The 26,236-nt window shown below is 42.9% G+C and overlaps 1 protein-coding gene across 2 annotated transcripts in view; it reads left to right on the top strand.

Moving 5' to 3' along the window:
* LOC6036365 (homeotic protein caudal) overlaps window positions 1–17,929 on the top strand; it is a 63,026-nt gene extending 45,097 nt beyond the window's left edge. Inside the window, exons 2-4 of one of the 2 annotated variants that reach the window (XM_001846371.2) lie at window positions 5,048–5,751; window positions 7,902–7,961; window positions 16,691–17,929. In XM_001846371.2, coding sequence (XP_001846423.1) covers window positions 5,190–5,751; window positions 7,902–7,961; window positions 16,691–17,205 — 1,137 coding nt within the window. In that variant the 5' untranslated portion in view covers window positions 5,048–5,189 and the 3' untranslated portion in view covers window positions 17,206–17,929. The remainder of the gene's footprint in view (window positions 1–5,047; window positions 5,752–7,901; window positions 7,962–16,690) is intronic. The other variant, XM_038255201.1, reaches the window with a different exon arrangement.
* Window positions 17,930–26,236: the final 8,307 nt, after the last annotated feature.

Below are 26,236 nucleotides of genomic sequence, written 5' to 3'. Positions count from 1 at the left end.
TACACTATCAAAACAAACATTTGGTAACGTGTGTGCGAGCACCGTGCGAAAGAGGTTTCAAACTTAAAACGTTACTTAATCCACCTTTAGGTGATAGGTGCCTTCCTCACATTCATAAAGTCAATACATTCAGTAAAAATAGCAACATTCCCCCTTATCATGTTTAACAAATCAAATTTATTTCTCATTTCTTTTGATAGGGTTCGCAGACCTTCAATATTTCTGGCTCATCGGCAAGGTCTGAAAACAAAACCTATTCTGGTTCATCAGCAAGGTCTGATAAAAAACCTATTCAACGACAGTTCGCATGGAAGATTCAGACAATATTTCTATCACAATATCTGAAATCCGGCCTCCAAAAAGTGTACAAATAACACTTAAGTGCTAATAACTTTTGATAGGGTTGTCAGATCTTCAATGTTTTGGGCTCATTGGAAAGGTCTTTTAATAGCTTTTTACAATCTTCCGGACATACGCCATAATCGTTTTTTAAGCATAACTTTTGAAGTACTTAACTAAACTTGCTGATTTTAAATAGAGACTTATGGGACCCCAAGACGGATTGAATGAGGTCAAAATCCGTTCATCCAGTCCGGAGATAATCGAGTGACAATTTTTTTGTCCACCCTCCTACACACATCCACACAGACATTTGCTCAGAACATGATTCAGAGTCGATATGTATACGTGAAGGTGGGTCTACGAGGTCAAATTAATAAGTTCATTTTTCGAGTGATTTTATAGCCTTTCCTCAGTAAGGTGAGGAAGGCAAAAAGGACCTTGATGGTTTGACAACAAATAGTGTCAATCGAGCGGGGTTTTAGATTACTTCTAAAATATAGTTTGTATATGGTTTAAAAAACATTTTCCTGCATTGTATTGTATTCATCCTATTTTTATAGAAATGACGGGGGTGCAAAAAAAAAAATATATTTTTTACAGGTACTGCTTGAGTGACGTCAACTAGTTTTTTTTTGCAATGGCCTTAGGTTATTTGATTTTTTTATGTTCAGTGATAATTTTCAATAACATTGTTTTTTTTTTACTTTTTTGTTTAGTGTTTTTATTTTCTTCTGATACCATGAGGAAAACATAGTCATACACAACAATACTGTATAAGGGTCATTCTCCGCCAACTCACACAGCAGTTGCCCCGACGCCTCTTCGATTTGCGTGAAACTTTGCTCTAAGGGGTTATTTTGGTTCCTGATCACGAATCCGAGGTCAATTTTTCGATATTTCGTGACGGTGGGGCGGTACGATCCCTTTAATTTTTCTGGTTTTTTACTAAGACACGTTTTTTAGTGATTTGTAGCTCGCAACCGTGGAGAGATAGAAATTTTTTGTCAAAGGGAATTTTGTGTAAAATTAGACGCCCGATTTGATGGCGTAGGGTAGAGTAGTCATCAATGAGACACGGGGAACAATGATAAAATGGCTCTCATAAGTCGTAGTTTCAACCAATCAGGCTCATATTTGGGGGAAAGACGTGTCTACTGGATACACGTCTGCCATATAAGTGGCTTTGGTTATGGACGCTCCCTTGAAAAGTTATTCATAAATGTTTGATTCTGGGGTGTAAAAGTAAATCATGGACAAAAAATACTTTTTCGCTCGTAGGCTGCCATTTACACCAAAACTTATATTTCTTCAAATTTCTTTCGACGTTCTAAAGGGATTAAGTTGGGCTACAATGTCCTTTCATTAGATTTGGCCAAAATTTAGAATATACCCAGAATCCAGGGCTGTCTCATTGTTCCCCACTCATTTCAGCCCATGGGTAACAATGAGACACTTTGATTTTTCTTCAATAAACTTTTCAAAATCGATGGAAATCTTTCAAAACATGAATTAAAAGTGATTTTTGGCATATTTATAGAGTTTAAACTTCATTTAACCAAAAATACAAAGTTATTTGGTATTAATATATGGATTTTACAAAATTTAAATACTTTTTAGTGTAACTTTTGTTAATAAAAGTTTCATGTTGGCAAAATTGCTCTAAAATGTTCAAGGCAAGTCACCTGCAATGGAACAATACAAAAACATGATGTTTTGCTAGAAAAATGTTGATTTTCGTAGAGTGTCTCATTGTTCCCAAGCTGTCTCATTGTTCCTGCCAAGTGCGTCTACAATGAGACAGTTGAATAACTCGGGCTGTAGATGTCGGATCGATCTCATATTTTGGTCAATGATAGAACACATTAAAAGAAAGATAATGCAACTAAAAGCTCATTAAGACATGCTGATGAAAAAATTAGAAAAATAGTTGAAAGTTGAAAACCAAAAGTGTCTCATTGATGACTACCCTACCCTACTCAAAATTCCGAAAAAACGTATTTTTCATCAAAAAACGTTGAAAAATAGTTTTAAAATCGCTGCCATTTCCCGTTACTCAACTGTAAAAAATCGTGAGATATGTCATTTTATGGGAAATTTAATGTACTTTTCTAAGCTCAAATAACCCAGAAGGGTCATTTTTTCATTAAGATCATTTTTTTTTTCATTTTAAAATTACGTGTTTTTTTACTTTGCAGGGTTACATTTTAGAGTGTAACCATGTTCTACAAAGTTGTAGAGCAGACAAAAACAAAATTTTGATATATAGACAAAAGGGGTTTGCATGTATTCTTCACGAGTTATCAGAATTTTACAGAAAAGATTTTTGAAAAAGTTATGATTTTGACCATTTTTTTGACCAGTTTTTCGTATTTTTAACCCCTAAAACTCAATCTTGTGCTTTTGAAAGTATTTTTTCGGGAAGCTCAGCTAATTTTGCATAAGAATGACCACTTGGATGACTTAACTCCGACTAACATGAAAGTGAAAATTATTTGTCTCTATTCGAATTGTTAACAGTACCGCTTGGGCCAAAAATTAAAAAAAATAGTGATGTCGAAAAATTTACAGCAAAAACCCAGTGGTAAAATTGCATGCGAAAAGATGAAATCTAGAGTTTTTTTTTGAAAAGGTCCTATAAACATATGAAAGACAATAGTGTATAAGTCCTTTTAAAAAAAACTCAAGAAATTATCTTGGTGAGAAAAGACTTTTAATATGACATGCTGAATATACAATTATTTTTCTTTTGAATACAGACATAAAAAAAACAATCTGCGGGCTTCAATCCCAGCACACACGGAGAGGGCAGCGCCTTTGCCTGCACGGCTATCACACCAATTAGGTGTGGGGTATAATAGATAATACAATAGCATGAAAGTTCAGTCAAGATTTAGTTTTTTTTTAGAGTCAACTGACTTATGATCTTTGTTTATAAGTTTTCAATAGGGGGATGGCGTTGTCCTTTTTAGACCACGTTTTCCATTTTTCCTCCAACGAAACCGACCACTTTATCGACTTCATCTTGCTGTAGCAAGATGCTGCGAAGATTTCAAAGGGAATGGTGTAGTAGGCTTGAGATGAAATCAAATGTCTCTGTTAAATCACTACAGTCATCCCACATATTCGGAACACCCACAAAATTGGAACACTTTTGTGGTAATTTGTCAATAGAATGCAAAATGCATCTTTTCTGCCGACCCTGATATTTTTAGAGCCTTTATTTGGTCATTCTCTTGCTATTTCACTAGTAAAAGTGATACTTTTTAAACAAAAACTGCATTTCAAGAATATTTTATCCAGAGCACCAAAACACTGCCTCCAAATTGCCTGTTCCATGATTGTGGGATGTTATTGTGTCTCCCACAATTGTGGAACACCTGAATTCAACTGATATTTTCACAAAAAAGTTATCGGACCATTCATAAAACATTACTAAGCATGAGTTTTATTGGTTTCAGAGTGCAAAGTCATTATTTTGTAAAAAATATGTACTCCTGGAGAGAGAAAAATGTTTGTTTACATCGGAAGGAAAAAGTGTTCCGAATTTGTGGATTTCAAGGGTCAATGTTTTTATTTGAAAACTTGATATTAAACGTAAAAATGTACAGCCTGTATATACATCAATCGAAAGATCGCAAGAAAAGCTTTTACATGAACGTAAAAGCAAATCATTATGTTCAATTATCGATTTTATATGATTTGTTGAACATTGGCCGATCAGTAAACTGTTCCGAATATGAGGGATGACTGTATGCGTCTCTTGTGCGTCTCCGTTAAATTAAACCTTACATTGTATTTTGAGGAGACGCCTGGTTCTTTTCTAGCAATTTTTTGAACTAGTGGAGACGCAAGTTTTTTTTAATTAATTTTTTTATTTAGGCCTTGTTTTATTTTAGCAGTTCCTCAGGGACTTACTATTGAAGTGTCTTTCGATCTTTTTACGTCAATCAGTTACATCATTTGCTAAACTTATACAAAGCAATTTACTGCCGATATTTTATTAGGCTTTCATAAAAATTCATTCACTTCGATTCCACTAACTAACCGCAACCTCCTAGACATTCAGTCGGGGCCTGTGCCAAAGAATCGCCACCCCCAACACCCTCCAATTCGCGTCCAAACAGCCTGGGTCCACCCGCGAGACACCCACCACCGTGGTGCTTTGAAACGGTTTCGCGCCGCGATATCAACGATCCGGCTCGGCTCGCGTGTTATCACAAATGGCGTACGTGAGCTGCGAGTCCGGCCGGCTGCCAGAGCAGGACAACATCACTTACAGCCGTTGTTTCCCCCGTTTCGCTCCGACCTTCGCTGGCGACGTAAAGATAACGGTCGTGCGCATGCGATTGGGACCGGACCCAGGTACAGCAATGTCTGCCTGCGCCGGGCTACGATTGGTTGGCCTGGGCCACGCTGGAACTTGGTCCCTCCTCTCGGGGTGTTGAGTTTAGAGTAAACATTAGTCGGCAGCTTACTGCTTCAGTCGGTGGCCGAGTTTCGTTGGGTGAAGTTGTGTCTGCTCTTGACGGACTTGAGTCTGGGTTTGAGTCTCTGGAGTGAGAGTTTTTTGAGCCGTTGAAAGTGAAAATCGTTTTATGGTGTGTTTTCCGTAATTTGAATGACAATTAAGTGTACTTACTGGGGGTCGATCGATAGTGAATTATTGTGTTTTTTTTGGGTTGTAATCAGTGATTATTGCTTGCAGAGCACCACCTCTCAAACATGACGGAAGAAAGATGTTGTGATCACTAGAGAGAACCTGGATTACCGCAGCGAATCTGCGCCCCAAACCAAGAAGTGACCTAGTTCAGTGTGCTAAAACAATAGATACAGTGTGTGTGTCCAAGATGGTGTCCTACTACAACCACCACTTTGGGATGTACCCGAAGAACCACAGCGGCAACCTGCCGTACACGACCTCGTCCGGGTGGTACTCGAGCAACTACCAGCCCCACCAGCCGCCACATCCGCAGTACATGGGCGATGGGGAGTCCTCGCCTCAGCCCATGTACTTCCCCCATCCGCACGTGTTCCACCAGTCCAGCCCGGATTACAGTGCGCACGAGAGTTTCTCGACGCCCCCACAAACGTCCCTGCTCCCCTACGGACCAAGTCCCGGCGGCGGTGGCGGCTTGAGCCACCTCGGACAGCCCGGTTCCGGCGGAACTCCGGACCCGTTGTCCGGCGTCAATGGAAATCCAAACTCCGGATCGTCCGGGTCCGCGGATCACCTGGCCGGCGGCATGCACAGTATACCGTCGCCGCCGATTACGGTTTCGGGCAGTGACATGTCCAGCCCGGGAGCGCCCACCGGGTCGTCCTCGCCGCAGATTACGCCACGACCGACGCCGGTCAAGAGCCCGTTCGAGTGGATGAAGAAGCAGTCCTACCAGTCGCAGCCCAATCCAGGTAAGAGTTCACGCTTTTTTACACAGCATGATTGTGTTTTGAATTTTTCGTGTTTTTGATTGAGATTTTGAAGCATGGTTTTGATTGAATTATAAATAAATGACGGTTTGGTCCCCTCAAGAAGATGCCAGTCACGCCGAAACGTCAAAAATAACATTCTCATCGAGTACAAACATATCTACTATTCAATTGCGAAAATCGAAAACACTTGAAATGATCAGCTTTAAATCAATGTGATAAGCGGATCAAGATGTTTATGGGTCAACTAATGGAGTCATAAACGTTGAACTTGTGATTTACGAAGCACGTGAATTCGTATTGTTCTTCTTCCTGTTTCATAAAGTACAGATAGTAACGACATCTGGAGAATGCAATAGTTTTTCTGTATAAACAACTCTTCAATCGTGCTTTTGAAACATATTATCAAAAACATTTTTTTCTTTTTAATAGTTTTTTCAATGTTTGAGTAAGTTTTAAAAAGGACGCAAGAGCCGTTTGTAAACAAAGCCATTTGTAGTTACGTAATGTTCAGTTTTCGAAAATCTTTTATTTAATTATAATTTAATTTAAAGGAAAGTGCAATTCAATAGTCAATAGACAATAGTCACGATTAATGTTTAGTCCTTTTGAAAACAAACCTTCAGTTGAACATTTTTGAGTATTTTTGTGATAAAGTTGCATTCAGAACAAAACAAAAAAGAAATAATTCTGTTCGCTAAATATATTTATTTAATTGTTATACGTCCTATCATATTTTATGATAACGAATTATGTCAATCATTCTTGAAAATCTACTTGAACTTAATTTTTTCTTGGATCAGTTATATGCGGATACGTTAACGTTAAGAATAACTTTTGTTCCATTTGTTTTTAAATGTTTTGCTCTCAATGACATACCAGATACACTCAAATTTGTCATGGTTTCTAATTTATTTGATCCTTCGTCACAAACAAATCCTATCTTGAATGCGACGCAAAATTTTACCACCCAAAGACACCATAAAACCACAACCAGTCTAATCTGGCCTCCACATCCTGATGCTTTCAAAACAATCCGCCCAAAACACAAACACGGGCAAAAACTGCCACATAAATCAATTTTCGACTGCCAACCATTTAAAAGGAAACCACACACACATAAAAAAACCCTAAAGAAACGCTGATCCTTTCCGACCAAACTCCGGCTAATAACTCTCCAAAAAGATCGTTAAAATAGCAGCAGGCGTTTCGACTTTGTTGGTGCCCATTTTGTTTCCCCGGAACGATTTTTATGTCCCGAAGCGTTTTGAATTCCGAACCTCGAAAACGGAATGGAAAGGACATAAAAGATTCGGCTGAAGTAGGCTACCGCGTTACTATGGCGACACGCCTTTTTGAATTGGACATTTTGAGTCCGTTCGAAGAAGCTGAGATTTTGTTGGAAATCAATTTCTCTTAAGACGTTTTGACAGATCTCGCGACATTCCCACCTTTTTGCTAACCTTGACAGCGCAAGCGCAATGCAAATAGCGCTAAAGGTAGGCTACTGTCAACAAGATCGTAAAAGATCGCCCTAGAATGACAGTGCAGATTACGGGTTGTAGCGTTCGCCAATACTTTAATGTTTTAAGATGGTTTTATGCTACGGTGAGCCGCCCGTCACAACAGAAAGTGTGTTGACTCGGTCAATTAGCACGGAACTGGGAACCGATTTTCCCAGCCTTAAGTGTCGCGCCGATCGGCGGCGTCTGTGAATTGCTTTTATTATTCAAATTATAGGTTTTAATTGCCAGCGTCAACAGTGCGCAAGCCGACGACGATGTGTTTGTTTACCTTTTGTTTGTTTACCTTTGCGCGTGGTTTTTTTAAATGCTTTGCGTTCGCGCTTTTCACGCCTGCTCGCTTTGTTTTGATCGCTTTTTTACTGCATTTTTAGTGTCTTACCGGGCGCGTTCTCGCCGTCAAATGGCGCTCTCTGACTCATAAAGATTGCCAGTGCACAACCTCGTTAAAACGCAACCCGCAAGGAGATTGACTGAACCACTATGAGCTGTGGATTTGCTGTGTTCTACTTTTGTTGTTGTTGTTACGTTCTGCATGACTCTTGTGCGTCGTTGACGTTTCAGTTCCCATCGCTCATTAACGAACCTTGTTCTTCTTCCACATCGTAGGCCTGATCAACATCTGCTCGGCACCGTCCCTGCAAGATTTCACCCCTGTGGAATCCGGTGGTATGATATTGAACCTCTTTCTCGTCAATCGTTTTCGTTTCTTTCCGCATGTGGGTGTCGTTTACGGTCCCATTACTTCCGTCTTCTTGACGTCGTCGTCGTCATGCATGAAGTTCTTACCCCTCCCAACCTTGCATGCGAAACCGTAAAACCAAGGTTTTTTCGGTTGGTTCCCACCTTTTAGCGAGCAACCTCTCGCGTTTGCGTCTTCCTTCTTGTTTACGAGCGTAAGCTTGGTCGAATCGGGGGCTTTTTGAGAAAAGGGGACTCGCTGTTATGTCTTCGCGACCGGTTGCTCCGGGTAACGGATGTGCCGTTCCGTGACTGTTGGCCAGTGAGTTGAACCAATGGCGTCAAGCTACCGCGTTTGACGTAGGGAAGGAAAACAGTGAGGTTTCGGAGAGTACGGATTGTTTCAGCATTTATTGAAGCCGATTCGTACTTTTTGAAGCTTCACTTTAAGTATGGCGTACGCCGAAGGAAATCGGAACTCCTGAGCCCGGGCTGACTTTAATTTATGCGAGCTGAAATTTTACGACTTTTGATATTTATGGCACGGCCAAGCCGTGGGCTTTTAAGGTGGGATTCCTTGCTGGCAAACGGAATAAATTGGGCGCACCGAAAAGGCGATCGATTGTTTGAGGTTATAAATCGAAACGCGGTGGAAGTGAGTAAAATCGAATGGTCACTGAAAAATGTTTGCAAAAGTATTTGTTTACCATTTCAAACCCTTTGTTCATCGATTTTGACTAATTCAAACGCAATTCGATTCAAATCAGCGGATCGGCTCTGTATAATAATGTTAATTAATTTAATTGTTCAATAGAACATAAATAAGTAGCTCATCTCACTCACACTCAATGTAAACATTCACTAGAGTAAGCATTTGTTGAACTGTTTGTTTACACCAAATGTTACGTCCTTTTCAAATGTTTGCTTTGAGTTTAAATCGCGTGTTTGTTTTCAAAGGGACGCAAATTGTAAACTTTTGTTTTTATACATTCACAAAAAAACTGATCCCAATAATTACTGGGAATTGTGTGCCTCAAGAGATAATCCAGTTCGCGATTTACATTTTTTGTTAGGATACAGAGACGGCTCGCTAATTTGAATATGTTATTTGAATCTCAGAAATTTGGAAAAATCGTTCCTCGTTGGGTATACAAATCAATCAAACATTAAAACATAGTTGTCAGTTGTTCGAAACGGATTCCCTAGTTAAAATGCAATAGATACAATTCAGCAAGTTCTCGTTGGCAACACTGTTGTAAATTTTCACATTCGAATTCCTTCTCAAACTAAATTTAGAATTATTCTCACGAAAAGCTCAAATTCCAGAACAATCTCACCCACACCCAATTCAAGGGGTCCATCAATTTGAGACCTCCTAATGACGGGCCCAAACATCGCGGCAGTGCTACCGGTGTTTGACGGTTGTCCGAAAAGGTGTTAAAAGGGGTCCCTTTTTCGGGATCGCCGCTAATGGCTTTACCCTTTGGCGGGGCGGGTTCTGGGCTTTTAGATCAATCGAGCGCCCGAATGATGTGTTTTAAAAAGTTTTGGTGGTTTTGGTCTTCCCGGTGATTGAAGGGTTTTGTTTTCTTGTGATTTATTTTTCTGATTTGAATGATTTAAAAATTGCAAAAAGCTAATCAATTTATTTCTGATTTGATTGCGTTTTTGCAGGAAATGTAAGTATCCTGTGATAGAGTTGCCATATCAGGCCTGCCGTCACGATTGATTTCAGGTAATGTGGACAATTTCTTGAATCAAATACCATCAGACAAAAACACAATTTAGCGATTTGATTAAATGACTACATGGAACCCTCTTCAACAGGGTAGATCTACCCCTTGGTAGAACGATTATCGTTATGAACTCAAGCAGAATCACGGATTCGCACCCCTCGCCGTTCCGGGAATCATCCACACAAAGCGACTTCCATTTATCTTGTCGTGTCCCCTGGCGAAACATCATAATCATAACCGCATGTTATGCTACAAAGTCCGCTGGTAGAGCAAGAACCGGAGGGGTAAAATTTCACCACAAGTGCTAATTTTTGAAATTTCACCCTGGAGAAATGCCGTATTTCCAACCTGTAACGCTATGACTAATCGCACCCTAAACGAGCCGTGATCTACTTTGTCGAAAATCACGTGCCCGGTTCGTAATTGGATTAGCCCCTAAATCGGTTAATCCCATTTAACGTGCAACGATGGGTTCATCTCTTTGAAGTGACGAAGCCGTGCAAAAGCGTTTATGCATTTTTGAAAATGTGTGAATTTCGACGGTGCCATAAACTGGCGGCGGCGTCGACGACCCTTGCGTCTGGCCTGCAAAACCCGAAAGGTCTCCGGTCTCGCCAGAGACCCTTTTGGCAAGGCTTGGAAGAAGCGGCCGGCCGGTCCTTCCAATTAAGCTGTAAAATATTGATTTTTCAGAAAAAATATTTCCCTCTCCGTGTGTCAATGGAGGCCGATCAGGGGGTGCAATAAAGTGCAGGGTTCTCATGGGTTCTCTTTTTAGTCCCGGAAACCAGCGGAAATTGCCAGGTAGATGCAAAAAAAAGAGGAAAGTTTGGGAACCATGCGCAAAAAATACCTCACAGCTATCGTCGAGCTCTCGAATGATTGATAGGGCGCAGTTTGGCGGCGATAAACGCGGCCATAAATCTGCCCAAATTTTGTCAAACGCGCCCGGGTTATTGATAAAGCTTGCAGCGAATGTGTCAGTGATTGATCGATATCGGGAGCTCCACCTTTCGTCCTCGTCCGGGGTATGTCGGGGTTCTGGTTGACGCCATTGGAGTAGATTGTAGGTGTTGGAGGTTACGAGCTTGGGCCAAACTTTTGATGTCGATAAGGAGTCATGTGGAGACTCTTACTTACGTGGAATTACCAGATTAGAATGATCTGCGATAATCCACATGGTTGAACAAACATGACGTGACTGTTCTGGAATTACCGAACAGCATTGGAAACAGTACCAAGAATTCAGATACTCTATTAACAAGAATTGTCCCGATACAATCGTAAAGATCTTGAGATTCATTGAAAACCAAAACTAAAACTTGAACTGCGAAATCGAGAAAGATGTGATGAGCCCAAAGCCATTTTCCTCAGTGCATTCCCGTAAAGTTCTCTATCGCCTTGGCAACGGCATGCATCCCCTCCAGCATCGCCGTCTCTGATCGGTTGCCATGGCGGTGCCGATGGCCGGGCCTTTTCTAATAGATTTGGCGACTTTAGTTTTATTCGTTTATGACCCTCCCCGGTCGTCGTCGTCGTTGGATCTCTCCCTAAGCCCCGAACATCCAGAGCAGGTCGTAAACATTAAGGACACAAACCGTACAGTATAAATAAAGAGGTCCTTAAGAGCAAACCGCTCTCGGAAAACATGGCGTCCTGCCGTCCCAAAACAGTTCAGGGGTTTTCGGGTGGAAATTGGACAATGTTGGGCCACGGCGCGGCGGTCGGTCGGGATCACAGATAATAGGAAAATAAAACACATAAACAATTCCCCCTTTACGGCTGTTCCGTGACTCATTCCGGGGACCGTTTGAGGTTATGTGCGGGGCACTACACACTCGCTCTATCCCGAAGGGTTCAGTTAGTTTATCGGGGTTTTATAGTTTGTTTTATAGTAAATAAAACAACTAAATATATCGTGTATAAACTGCGCCACGTGATGGCCGCCGGGATGCTTAAGTATAGTGGTTATGGTGGGAGGAACTCCATACAATAGGACGGGGAGATCGACTCGCGCCAAGATTTATGTTTGAAGTTTGGAATTGATTTTTATTAATAACTTTCGGGGGCACGGCTTTCGGGGCATGGCCCCGAAGGGGATCGACAACATAATATGCGTGCAGCCGGTGCGTAGGAAGGGATTTGGACCCTTTCTTAGGGGGAAATCGATTTGATTTAACACATTTGTCATGCTTGGCTCATGTATATTAAGTTTGAAGCGATTAAGGCTCTGTAAACCAAAATTTAGCGTCTGGTTAGCAGTATAAGCGAAGGATTTTATGTGTATCACAGTGTTACTATACTAAAACCCAGACAGTTTGAACCGATTATTGTCAAACTATCGGGGTCCTATTTTAGTTGGATACCTTCATTTGCACGGGGCCCACACACTCTACCATACGTTTGTTTTGATATTGAGTGACAGTTCTTAAATTTTAAGATGAACTGTGTCAAACCGTCCGTGTCCTAACTGAAAAGTTTCAAACGAAAATGTGTCAAACCACCGAGAGTTCAATAGTTTGTAATGTCAAAAACAATATTGGCACACTACAATCTCGTTAAATCGATATTCGCTTATCCAAATGACATGTCACGCATGTCACGTTCCTGCCTGTCAAACAAAGATTCCTGCAATGGAATATCGATTTTATCTTGAACTTCCCTCTAGGATGATTTTCGCCAAAAATACAGAAGACCTTTTCGCTCACCGTCAATGCAATCTCCTTGGCCAAACTTTATGTCCGCACATGGCCCCCAAACTGCGCAAGGATAATCGAAAGTTGGTTCACCAAAACGCTCGTAACCCAGCGGGTTACCACCCGCTTGGGCAACATGACCACCGTAACCAGTAAAACTCGCAAAAAAAACTTACCTCAAGTCATAAATCTTAGTCAGGCTACCTTGCAATGCTGCCGAAAAATATCGGCAAAAAACAGTGTTGCGTAACGATTTTTCCTCCTAATAAAGTTACCCAAAACCTTTCGCCACGCTCGACTTGACTCCGGTGTGGCGGCCACAAGTCAAAATATTTTCGTCCTTCGTTCACCACCGGACCGGGTCCGGACTCCCCGATTCGTCACTCTCACTTTTGGCACGGTCGATAAAGGCAAGGCCACCGGTACAGTGGAACCCGGATGGTTCGACACCTGTCAGTTTGAATTGAACGAGGGGTTTGCCACTTGAGAATGATTCGGGAAGGACAGTTGTCAGAACCTCTTGGGTTTCTTCTCAACAATTTAAAAGTTGTCAAACAATCGAGACATCACTGTAGAAGGCAAATGTCTTCGTTTGGTATGCAACACGGCGGGAATCCTTGTCGAGGACATTCTCGGCAGGAGAAACCCCGGCGAAATCTCAGAACAATCAGCGATGAATATTTATTAAGTGACAAAAGTTGACTCCGGGGAGGGATGTTTTTCCTTTCCGGCGGAGGTAAAGTGGTCCCCGGGGGGTTTCGGTGACAAAATTTGAACATCATTGCCATTATGTCGGGCCGGGTTCGTTTGGCACCGAGTGCCGGCTGTACAAATTGTTGCTCGTTCCTGGAATAAATTTGACGTTTATGCTACCACCGCCCGCCCCCCTTCGGATGATGGTTTTATTAAGGTGAAAGTCACCACCGAAACCGGAGCGCAGCTCCGGGCGCGGAATATATGGCCAAAATAAAAATCAATACCATTATTATATTGATATTATCATAAAAGTATTAATCCTTTTACTGCACGAGATTACGACAAATTATTTATGATGTGCACTTTCACATGTGTGTGAAACTGGACCAGTGTTAGTGCAGCCGAGGGGCGAGACACTCGCCGTATTTTATCTTCAAGCAAGTATTGGTTCAGCGCGCGGCATTGCGGATGTTCCGCGTACACCGCCTGAGATAACAGACTCAAACACATAGCGGTTCAGCTCATTGGTCCGTTAATCCGTTGTCAGTCGCGATCCGTCAGCGGCCTTTTTGATAACCCCCCGGATATCGGCCGATCCGGACTCTTTGGGTAAACAACAACGCTCGGATGCCGACAAAAAGGGGGGAAAACCTCTTGGGAATTCGTTTGATGTTGGATTTTGATAAGAGAGGCCAACTTTCGAAAATAAAAGTGGTTCCGGAAAGTCTGTGCAACCCCCCCGTGGGTCGGGGTATTATCCGGATCAGACCGCCCGATACTGGCCTTTGTAACGGGCGGCCGCCTGTTTGCTTGATCGTAATCCATCTGTCAATCGATTGGCGTTAATCAATGTGCGCGTTCTTTTGACGGCGCGGCCGCGGCGTACTTAGCGACTTTTCCACGATTCAGCTGATTCAGCTTTGTCGGCGAAGGAGTTAATCCCGACCGGGGGGTCGCACCTTTGATCGCGAGGAAAGCCTCGGAATGTTTGTCGGTGATAGTGTTTGGCGGGTTGCTATCGAACGTTAATGCTTTGGCAAATTTGAACTGCAATTTATGCGATAAAGTGCATTTGGCAAATTTGCACATTTGATTGTGCATTTGTCCCCATATTTAAAGTGGTATTAGGCGAATTGCATTCGATTGACGACTGAACTACAGGTTGGTCGCTACGTGAACTTGGAGTGAGTCACTTGACAGCTTTGAATTTAAACTAACCTCCAAATCTAATTCCAACCCAACCTATTCTAACGATTTATTCTTTCTCAAAATTTCTTTAAAGCAAACTTGCTGTTTTACGGTTCACCAATGACTCATGGACCGGTACGAAGCGACTCGAATCGCTTTCGAAATGAACCCGAAACATGCCCAAGTGAGTCTAACTGAGCCAGATGGTGGCTCACTGTTTTTCTTAATCGTATTCTATATACGATGCGTCACGAATAAATATGTATTGGTTTCAACTCTAGGACGCTGTGCTTCAGCCATTGCATAGTGGTGTGCGATCCATTTCGTTGAGGTGCGGTTTGTTTTGAATTCGACTTTTTGCTCGTGGTTTGACAACTGTCAGTGGCTTCAAATTACGAATTGAGATTAGCGAATTCAAAATATCAAGTTCCTTCAGTAATATTTATTTTGAAGAACAGAAAAAGATTAAAGTTTCAGAATTGCCCAAAACACGTTTTTAAGTACCGTTCAATAGCTGTCGTTCATCAATCGAATCCTCAAATAACCATGATAATTGATATCATCGGTGTACCCAATATGTGACGTACCTCTCCGCCCTTCTTGGTCCCGTTGAAGCCCGGGACCTGGAACCGAGCCAAGTCATCAAACGATGCCGCTACGGTGCCGTTAATCCAGATACGTGCGCTATAACCCATATTTTTTTCTATTTAACGTTTTATATCACCAGACCGCCTCACTCCAGTACCACAACCACCAACAGAAAGTACTACAAAGAAACCATTACCAACGTAGAAAAAAAACCGCTAGATAAATGTTATCAGCCCGCGAGTAATGGTCGTCCATTGCACGTTGCGACGCGATAACAAACTCGTGTTGCCAGACAGCAGTGCTGCGGGTTTGACTAATTAATTACCCCATTTCGAGCGGGCCTCAATCAGGTCGTAACATGGCAAATTACCTCGCATGATGAGGCGGTTCTCGTAATGATCCAATAAAATCGAAACCGATTTTTATTGGTGCGAGCAAAACCCGCAAACGCCCAATTTACGACCTCCTCCCCCCTTTGGGTCGCGATGATCGTTGGGTGTCTTGGGTAACACCCCTCTGGAAAGCACTCATCTACAATAGCTTGATGCTGATGCGAGATAAGAGGCAGAATTTATCTTTCGACACTTGGTGTTTGTTGGGGCTCCGAAAGCGGGCCAGCCGACGGATTCCAAGACGACGTGATAAGGGATTATCGCGCGCTCCGAGTGACAATCTTCGTGGAGCTGTCAGTCACCGCTGGTTGAAGACATGTTTCTGCTGGATTTTATGGAAAATTTTATGAAGTGCCTAATTTTGGTGAGGCGTGAACGCTAATTTGATCACCCAAATTAACAGCATTAATTACTTGTATTAAAATAGCTATTAGTAGATGATGCTCTTCTCATCTTTTGTTACAATACTATTGTTTACATTGATGCATAGAACGAATCAAGGTGAAGAGTGTTCAAGGTAGACTTGCTGTCAAATCCAGGGCTGATCCTGAAGAGTTACATGTAAACAAGGTCAATTTTCACTGCGCAACACAGTTGGGAAGTGTATTTTGAGTTCAGATTCGTGTGAGTTAACCCAAATGACCTCACATAAACTTTCCAAATAATTGTAGAGCGCGCAACCTCTAACAAACCACGAAAACCAACTGTCACGTGGATGTCAGTTCTCGGCGCGAACGCGCGTTACACGTTTGTTTACATCGTGTTTTCGTGTCGCTCAATGGTCGGACGAAACACACCGGCGCAAATATTTATCTGATAACACAAGCGGCTGCAGGGGTAGGGGAATATGTATGGTAGAGATAACCCTTTGCCGATGGGGCTAACTCGACTGAGAAAGTTTCTTCAAAGTTGGAAACCGAACCGAAGAGTTTGATAAGCTTATTGTTTGATCTTTAATCGGTTGATCTGAGAACGCGACTCACCTGTCCGTAAGATGTCATGTTCGAAGATTCATGAAGGTGACAGATGCTTACCTCTAGAATTATTCGCTTTGGTTTATTCTCAATGCAAACAATGCTAAAGGTAATTTTAACCGTTCGTTTCAAGCGCATAGTTGGACTCGCTGGTATGATATAAGAGTTGTTATCAAATTTGAGATGCTCTGGACGCTTTTGAATTTCGGTGAACCAACAAAACGGTGTTACACGAGCTATGATCATGATGTACAGAGCAAATATTTGGGCGACAACAACGTCGGGAAGATGTTGTTTCAAAATTGTACGCATCCACGAGTCACTCTGCGTCTTTGAGAATGCTAGATAACGGTTTTGTTTTGCTATTATGAGATTCGGCTTTACAGGTCTGGGTTCGAATCCCGACGGGTGATTCTTTAACTAATCTTTTCTTCTCTTTTCTTGCAGGGAAAACCCGCACCAAGGACAAGTACCGCGTCGTGTATACCGACCAGCAGCGACTCGAGCTGGAGAAGGAGTTCCACTACACGCGGTACATCACGATCCGCCGGAAGGCCGAGCTGGCCCAGTCGCTGCAGCTGTCCGAGCGGCAGGTGAAGATCTGGTTCCAGAACCGCCGCGCCAAGGACCGCAAGCAGAAGAAGAAGACCGAGAACGGCTCGTCGACGGTTGTGAACCACCTGAACGGCCAATCGCTGGTCGGACATCATCACCACGCGCAGCACCTCGGCGGGGGCGGCCAGTCCATGTCCAGCTCGCTGATGGACATCAAGCCGAAGCTCGAACCGTCGCTGCATCTGTCCCACTTGCACCCGATGAGTGCCATGAGCATGGGCATGAGCTCGATGGGACTCCACCCGGCGCACCATCCGTTGCACTCACACCTCGGAGTGCCTACCTCGCAGCACCTCAACCAGGGCCCCGGCTCGCAGGTTCCGCCATCCTCGTTAAGCCTCATGTAGGACGACCTCGGCCAGGCCCCGGCGGCACAACACCACGACAACGGGTTCACTGGTTAAAGTGCAGAAAACAGAGAAATACCTTAGTAGACACCGTGACCAGTCAACCATTTTGTTGTGCCCCTCCTCCCTGCGGTGGCCTCCCAACACCCCCTTCCCCCTCTGCGCCTCGAACACTTCTTCTTTTTTAATGTTATGAATAATTTATGAAGCCAACAACTGCAGGAAGGAAAGTTCCGTCCTAAAAACGCTTGTTTTGTGTGCCCAACCCACTTACAGAAAGCAAAAAAAAAGAGAAACACGTTTTCCACGGCAACAGTTGCCATTTCTGATATTCTTTCTAGGAAACAACAAGAGAAAAAAAACATTTAACGAAGTAAGAAATGGTTGAATGGCCAAGCAGGAGGAACCAATTGATCCCAAGTAGTTAGTAGCGAAAAATCAACAAAGTGCAATGTAAAAAATGATATACTTTAGTAACATTAATTTTAGCGTGTAAGTCTTGTTAGTTTACGTGAAAATTTAAGAAAAAAATATGCAACGAGTTTTAGCGTGTAGGTATCGTGAAAGAAGAGAAAGTAGGTGAAAGTTTTCACCCCCGGGGCTACTTAATTAGTTTAATTGTCTGCCTAGAAGTATTAAACCCCACACAACAACACACAAAAAAAAACATTGTAAAGAGAGAAAATACAATTCAATTATATAAATAAAGCCACTTTAAATCAGATACCATCACAATTATAAATCATTCTCACCCCAAACTTTCGTTATTTCGTGTAAATATGCCACCATTCAAGAATTTATCCAATTTCACCTGCGAAAACAACTAGGAAACATCAAAGTGCTAAATCGAGATTATGCAAAGCAAACTATTGAAAATGCTTATTATTTTCCCCTTTTTTTGTAGTTTTTATTTATTCTGCTACTCTGCTGCTCGGTAGGTAGGAACTCAAACTTAAAGATTGTAATTTTTTGTTCGTTACTTGGTATCGGTATCGCTTGTTCGATCGAGTTGTCTCCGAGCTGAGAGCAATGGTGCAGATGATTTTTTTTTCTTCTGTGCGAAAAAATTATTACACTTAATGAGACACACCCACACACTTAATTATTGTAAGTGATACAGAAATAAAATAAAAACAAATGCTTATAACAGAACGTTTTGGGTTTTACTTGTTTTTTTTCTGGGCGATGAAATATCACATTTCTCATTTCTCTGTACTTTGATCATATTGGTAAGTATTATTTGCCAACTGGGGCCTCTGGTTATGAATAGAGATTTTTTGGTATAGTCGTTTCATAGAAATACATGTCACAAGCCAACGGACATTTTTCTCTGAATTGGTAATAGCTAAAGAAATTTTAGAGGTGAAAGCAACAATTACAATATTTTTAGATATTGAGTCAATACTTTGCATAAAACATTAGGTATCTTCGTTTAAGTTGGGGGTACTTCACCTTTTGTATCGAAGATGAAATTTTGTAGCCATTTGATTGAAAGCAGCATAAAAATATTTCATATTTTACCATCAAGCACGCGGAAAACTGCTTTGGTGCCAATGAAACTAAAATTTTCCACGCGCTTGGTATTCAAAAAATAAACATGGTTCAAAAGTAGCTGTCCTAAATTCCCTTTAATTGTCCCCAGTTGATGATATTACGGTTTATTTCAGTAAATACAATAATAAGACCAAGCGTTTTAGTATTCAAAAGGTCCTATCTGCATAAGAAACCCATGACGGGTAGGTTGTTTTGAAAATTTAATCTATATTTCATAACATTATACTACCTATGCCGATATCCAATTTAGTATTGACTGACAATAAGTCGATAATACAGCTTTGATTGTCTTGTTTGGTACAAAAATAAATATCTAAAGAGCTTAACATACAAAGCAATTTCATCTGCATTGTCTTGACTCAATCGTTCTTGGTGTCTCGAATCCTCACAAATGTTTCCGATCATAGCTTGTATTCAAAAGAAACATTTGAATTGTTGGAACCAATTTCGTTTCTAGTCTATCAGTATTACATTATCAATACCGTTTACTTAATTTGGAATGAAAAACTTTTTCATAAATATTTTTTTAAGCCATTGCTTTTTATGGCATATTGTGTTTGTTAGTTGGTATTTGAATTTATTTTTAAATTCATATTTTTCATATATAACATTCATATAAACAATTAAGACTTAATATTTTAATGAGAAAACGCATTTGGAGGTGTTTAGTACTTCAGTACCTAATTGTAATTGTAATTGTTATTATGTTGAAATGATATCCTGTTAGTTTCACTGTTTATCAGGGCAAGGAGGTTAACATTTGTAACTTGAATAGCAAATTATGTAAATGATATGAAAATTTTTCTGAATCTTAAATATAAATGTTCAAAAATTTAACACAATGAATTCACTACCGTAAACTGGGGTCAATCAGGACACATGGGGCGAATTGGGACAGCAGTTTTATCCATGTTGGAGCACAATATTTTGATTTTTCTGGTTGGTTTCGGTTAGAACAGACTCAGGTCAACAAAATGTGTACATCCATTTCCAAATTTAAAAGCTTTAAGGCTCTAAACACTGCTGTCCCTATTTCTGAATAGGGACTGTAGTCCCGATTAACTCCATATTATGGTATTATTTTTTATTTATATCTTGTATCAGAAGAAATATTATCATTCAAACGTTCAGAAATTGCTGTATGATATGCCTATTTATTAAAAAAAATGGTACGAAGTTATAAAGCTCAATGCATTATGCCGTTACAAACATTCTTCATGATCTTAGTGAAGGGGAAATTCTCGTATGTTTGGCAGGTTAAGCACTCGCTCCGAACTCCATCCAATTTGCTGATTTTCAACGCGTTAATTAACGTGCTCCGTTGACGTTAAAGTTAAGATCAACGTAGGCTCCGTTCGCGTTCACGTTAATTTTAACGATTAACGGACGCGTTAACGTTAATTAACGTTTAACAGCACTGATAGAAAATCGATAGTTGAAAATGATTATTTGCTTTTACCTTCATGTGAAAGTTTTTCTTGTGATCTTACGATTGATGTATCGACCGATTGTAATTTTTTACATTTTTTATCATTTTTTAAAGAAAAACATTAAGCCACAAATTCGGAACACTCTTTTCTTACGGATGTAAACAAACTTTTTATCACTCCAGATGTACATATTTTTAACAAAATAATGACTTCGCACACTGAAACCAATGAAACTCAAGCTTAGTGATGTTTTTTTTAATACATGGTCAGATAACGTTTTTTTGTGAAAATATCAGTTAAATTCAGGTGTTCCACAATCGTGGGAGGCACAACAACATCCCACAATCATGGAACAGACAGTTTGAAGGCAGTGTTTTGCTGCTCTGGATAAAATATTTTTGAAATGAAGTTTTTTGTTCTAAAAGTACTACTTTTACTAGTGAAATAGCAAGAGAATGTCCAAATGAAGGTACTTAAAAAAGTATGGTTTACAGAAAAGCTGCATTTGGCATTAGGGTGTAATATGGTTGTATGGAAAAAAATAAAATTGTCCAAATCTAATGAGCACAGCAACTTGTTAGTTCCTTTTGGGGTCCTAAACAACTCCCCAAAGTTTGGGAACGATTGGTTTAGTCCTCACTTTGCGCAAAGCGATTCAATTTTCTATGGGAATTTGTATGGGGAAAACCATTTTTTTGGATTTTGATATTTATAAATTTCACGCATCACGCTGTACTTAAACCGGATTCATATTCAAATACTCTGAAAGATGCTTTACAACTTTCTCGAAGAGAGTATGGTGCTAACTTGCTCCTATAAAAAGATACAGCGTGTTCAAAAATCGTCTAAAACGTGTTTTTTGCTCGAAAATCACGTTTTAGACGAGTTTTGAGGACGCTGTATCTTCTTTCATGGGCAAGTTAGCATCATACTCTCTTGGGGAAAGTTGTAGAGCACCTCCCAGAGCATCCGAATACGAGTCCGGTTTTAGTACAGCGTGAAACTTGGATTTTTAAATATTAAAATTTAAAAAAAGGATTTTTCCCATACAAATTTATATGGAAAATTGAATCGCTTTGCGCAAAGTGAGGACTAAACAAATCATTCCCAAACTTTGGGGAGTTGTTTAGGACCCCAAAAGGAACTGAAAAAATGCTGTGCTGGAAAATCGATTTTGATATTACACCCTGATTTGACATGCTATTGACAAATTATTACAAAAGTGTTCCAAATTTGTGGGTGTTCCGAATATGTGGGATGACTGTAATGTAGAGGAGAGTGGAGGGACTTGGTCCTCGGGGACACTTGATCCCTAGCTCTTGCTATTGTGTGGGTAAACGAACATGCTATGTTCTGGAAAGTTCTGTGTAATTGACTTACTTTATACATTTACTTACTATAGAATACAAAGAAAAATTTAAGTAAATGCTTTGATTAAGTTACACACATTTGTCTAAAGAGTGCTGCAAAAAAAATATTTCTGTTTTTTTGTATGTAAAGAAAACAATTGAAATTCATTCAAAACATCAATTGTATGAATTGTTTGATTAACATAACAATTTTGACTTACTTTACTTACTTTTACTGCTCGTACAACCTCCGGGTCATGAGCTGTCTCCAGATGCGCTGCCACTGGACTCGGTCCTGGGCTGCTACTCTCCAATTCCGCTGCGGAACTCCCACACTTTCCAGATCTTCCTCCACTTGGTTCAACCACCGTGCACGTTGCGCCCTCCGCCGCGTTCCAGCCGGCTCCGAATTAAACACCAACTTCACCGGATTGATAGTCTGGTTCGGTTGGCGCGCATCCAGCGCGTCCGGCATTCTTGCGACGTGTCCGGCCCACCGGATTCGGCCAGCCTTGGCGACCTTCCGAATACTTGGCTTGCCGTAGAGTTGCGCCAGCTCGTGGTTCATCCTTCTCCTCCATACAGTGTCACACGCACGCCGCCAAAGATCGTCCTAAGCACTCGTCGCTCAAAACTTCAAGCGCTTGCAGGTCCTCCTCGAGCATCGTCCACGTCTCGTGCCCGTAGAGGACGACGGGTCTTATCAGCGTTTCGTACATGGTACACTTTGTACGCCGGGAAAGGTGACCAGACCGTAAGGTCTTGTGGAGTCCGTAGTAGGCACGACTACCGGTGATGATGCGCCTCCGAATTTCTCTGCTGCAGTTGTTGTCCGACGTAACCAACGATCCGAGGTACACAAACTCCTCCACAACCTCGAACTCGTCACCGTCGATCGTCACGCTCGGTCCTATGCGAGTCCTAAGGGACTCGGTTCCTCCTGCCAGCAGATACTTCGTCTTCGCAACGTTCACCTTCAATCCAACCTTATCCGCTTCCCGCTTCAATTCGGTGTACCGCCTGGCCACCTCCTCGAACGTTCTGCCGACAATGTCCATGTCGTCGGCATAGCAGATGAACTGGCTGGATCGGTTGATAATCGTGCCCCGCATGTTGAAGCCCGCCCGCCTCATAACACCTTCAAGCCCAATGTTGAAACAGAGGCCGGAGATACCGTCGCCTTGTCGCAGTCCCTTGCGCGATTCGATCGGGTCGGACATCGCTCCAGAAATCTTCACGCTGCACCGTGCCCCGTCCATCGTCGATTTCACCAGTCTGATCAGCTTCCCGGGAAAGCCGTTCTCGTACATGATCTTCCATAGCTCTTCGCGATCGACCGAGTCGTACGCGGCTTTGAAATCGATGAACAGGTGGTGCGTCGGGATCTGGTACTCGCGACATTTTTGGAGGATTTGGCGTAGCAAAAGATTTGGTCCGTCGTCGATTTCCTCCACAAAACCGGCTTGGTACGGCCCAACGAAATCCTTTGCTCGCTCCGACAGACGACAGAAGATGATCTGAGACAGCACTTTGTAGGCCGCGTTGAGAATAGTGATGGCTCGATAGTTCTCACATTCCAACTTGTCCCCTTCTTGTAGATCGGGCATATTACTCCCTCTTTCCACTCCTCCGGTAGCTGTTCAGTGTCCCAGACCTTGACTATCAGCCGGTGTAGACAGGCCGCCAGCTTGTCCGGGCCCATCTTGATGAGTTCAGCAGCGATACCATCCTTACCCGCTGCTTTGTTGTTCTTCAGCTTCTTGATGGCATCCTTAACTTCCCTCATCGTGGGTGCTGGCTCGTCCTCGCCGTCCACCATACCGCTGACGTCGTTTCTCCCGTCGCCCTGGTACTCCGCCTCTGGGCCGTTCAGGTGCTCGTCGAAGTGCTGCTTCCACCTTTCGATCACCTCACGCTCGTCCGTCAAGATTCCTCCGTCCTTATCCCGGCACATTTCGGCTCGCGGCATGAAGCCAGTCCGGGATTGACTGAGTTTCTTGTAGAACTTGCGCGTTTCGTTGGAGCGATACAGCTGTTCCATGTCCTGGCACTCCAACTCTTCCAAGCGGCGCTTCTTATCCCGGAAGAGATGGGTTTGCTGTCTTCGCAACTGTTTGTACGACTCCTTGTTCCCACGGGTGTTGTGCAGCAGCCACTTGTCCCGCGCTGCCTTCTTCTCGTCCCAAATCGCCTGACATTCCTCGTCGAACCAGCCGTTCCGTCGAACTCGGTCCACGTACCCGATGGCGCTCGATGCCGCTGCGTTGATGGCTGCTTCCATGTGGCTCCAGCAGGCCTCCAGAGGGGCTTCGGCGAGCTCGCCCTCGTCAGGCAACGCAGCATCGAGTTCCCGCGCGTACTGGGTAGCGACCTCCGGATCCTTGAGTCGCTCCAGATTATACCGCTGCGGGCGACGGTACCGGATCTTGTTGACCTCGGACAGGCGTTGGCGCAGCTTTGCCACCACCAGGTAGTGGTCCGAGTCGATGTCCGCGCCACGGTAGGTTCTGACGTCGATTATGTCCGAGAAGTGCCGACCATCGATGAGAACATGGTCGATTTGCGTCTCCGTGTCGTTTGGTGATCTCCAGGTGTACTTGTATAGGGAGGTGTGCTGGAAGAAGGTACTACGTATGGCCATGTTTCGGGAGGTAGCGAAATCGATGAGTCGTAGGCCGTTCTCGTTCGTCTGCTGGTGAGCGCTGAACCTCCCAATAATCGGTCTAAACTCCTCCTCCTGGCCGACTTGAGCGTTTAAGTCGCCGATGACAATCTTGACGTCGTGTTTTGACACTTCCTGTACTCGCGGTCAAGAAGCTCGTAGAAAGCGTCCTTGTCATCGGCGTCGCTTCCATGTGCGGGCTGTGCACGTTGATGATGCTCAGATTGAAGAATCGGCCCTTGATTCTCAACCGGCACATTCTGTCGTTGACTGGCCACCACCCAATCACGCGCTTCGCCATTTCGCCCAGCACGATAAAAGCTGTCCCCAGCTCGTGTGTATCGCCGCCGCTCCAGTACATAGTATAACCCCCGTACTCTCGGTGGTCCTTCCCCGTCCAGCACACCTCCTGCAGCGCCACGACTTCGAGGCCGCGGACCCGCAATTCGTTGGAAAGAATGCGGTCGCTCCCATCGAAGTTGAGAGACCTGCAGTTCCACGTCCCGAGTTTCCAATCCCTGGATCCCCGAAAATCGGGTCGGCGATTGGATCGGCTCGCATGTGGAGCTCTCTGCACTTCTGTTTTACGGCGGGTGCGTGTAGCCATCACCAACCCCCTGTCTCGCCGGAGGGCCGTCGTACCAGGACTGTTTAGAGTCCCACCCTGGCACTGGGACTTTAATCAGCCGCCCCTAACCTGGGGAACAGACGCTGTTTCGAGCCGCCCCTAACCTGGGAACAGCCGCTCGAGGGGGGTCTGAACTCTATCCGCTGTAAGCCGCCCCTAACATGGAGAACAGACGCTTACCTCGACTATAGAGCCAGACACCAGTTTCTTCGAGCCGCCCCTAACCTGGGGAACAGACGCTCGAAGGGGGGTCGCTCACCTCTTCAGAGCCGCCCCTAACCTGGGAACAGCCGCTCACGGGGAAAGAGAGTCGAAACCCCAAGTTGTTTTGGGCCGCCCCTAACCTGGGGTACAGCCCAAAAACAGGATGCGGAGGGGGCTTTGGTGCACGTACGCAACGGTTACTTGCGTTCACTTTCCCTTTAATTTTCTTTTAATTTTTACAATAAAAACTTTTTGCCGATTTTTTTGTCGCACTACTATTTCACTCCGACCCACTGTGCGCCTTCCAAAACTCTTCCACACTTCCAAGCAACACCACACGCAGACCGTTCGTGACGACGACGGTACGATCACACAACACTACCGCGATGCGAAAGAACGAAGACGACGACGACGACGACGAGCTTATTGTTGCCGGGGAGCACTTTATTGTTCACTTGTTTGGCCAGATCTGAACCGCAACATCGACCAATTTTTTCGTGCGAAATATTGGCGATTTCGCGATCGCTGGACGCGGATTTTGTTTTGCACCGCTTCACTACAGGTTCCAACACCTGCTGACGGGAACTTCACGTCGCGGTAAACCGGATAACCACGGATTCGCGAGTAAATTCGACGGACCGGCCGAAGTACAACACCGCGTTAGTACGCACGCACACTAAACTAACAATTTTGAATATATTTCATATAAAACTCGTCATATCGCCGATTCAGAGAAAGTTATCCGCACGCTAGGAAAAAATCAAGGGTTGGCATGTGACATTTTTTCTCTGTGACGACTACGTTTGAAACAGGAACAGGTTTTATGTAAATTTGCTGTGATTTACAGAGAATCAAAAGTTTTGGTGAATTAGAAATATGTTGCTTAAATTTTCTTCAAAACATTAAAGATGGATCAAATTGCCCCAATATTTTGAAAATGGAGGTTTAAAAAATTTGTGTTAAATGCTTCGCAAGACTCAAAGAGTTCTTATGCTCAAATATATACCCTTAAGTTTAAACTTTCAACTCATGCAAAAAATGAATAGTTTTGTGATAAATTGAGAGATCTATGCGCGATACAAAGCAGAGGATCAATTAAAACTCAGTTTGATTTAGATTAAATTGCAAATAATTGCTGTAGGTCCTGCTGGTTGATAAAACCTATTGCAAATTAACCCGAGAATTGCTCTGTAACTTTCACATT

Source organism: Culex quinquefasciatus, chromosome 2 (assembly GCF_015732765.1).
Source record: "Culex quinquefasciatus strain JHB chromosome 2, VPISU_Cqui_1.0_pri_paternal, whole genome shotgun sequence".
Taxonomy (NCBI): domain Eukaryota; kingdom Metazoa; phylum Arthropoda; class Insecta; order Diptera; family Culicidae; genus Culex; species Culex quinquefasciatus.
This window is presented reverse-complemented; position numbering and strand designations above follow the sequence as displayed.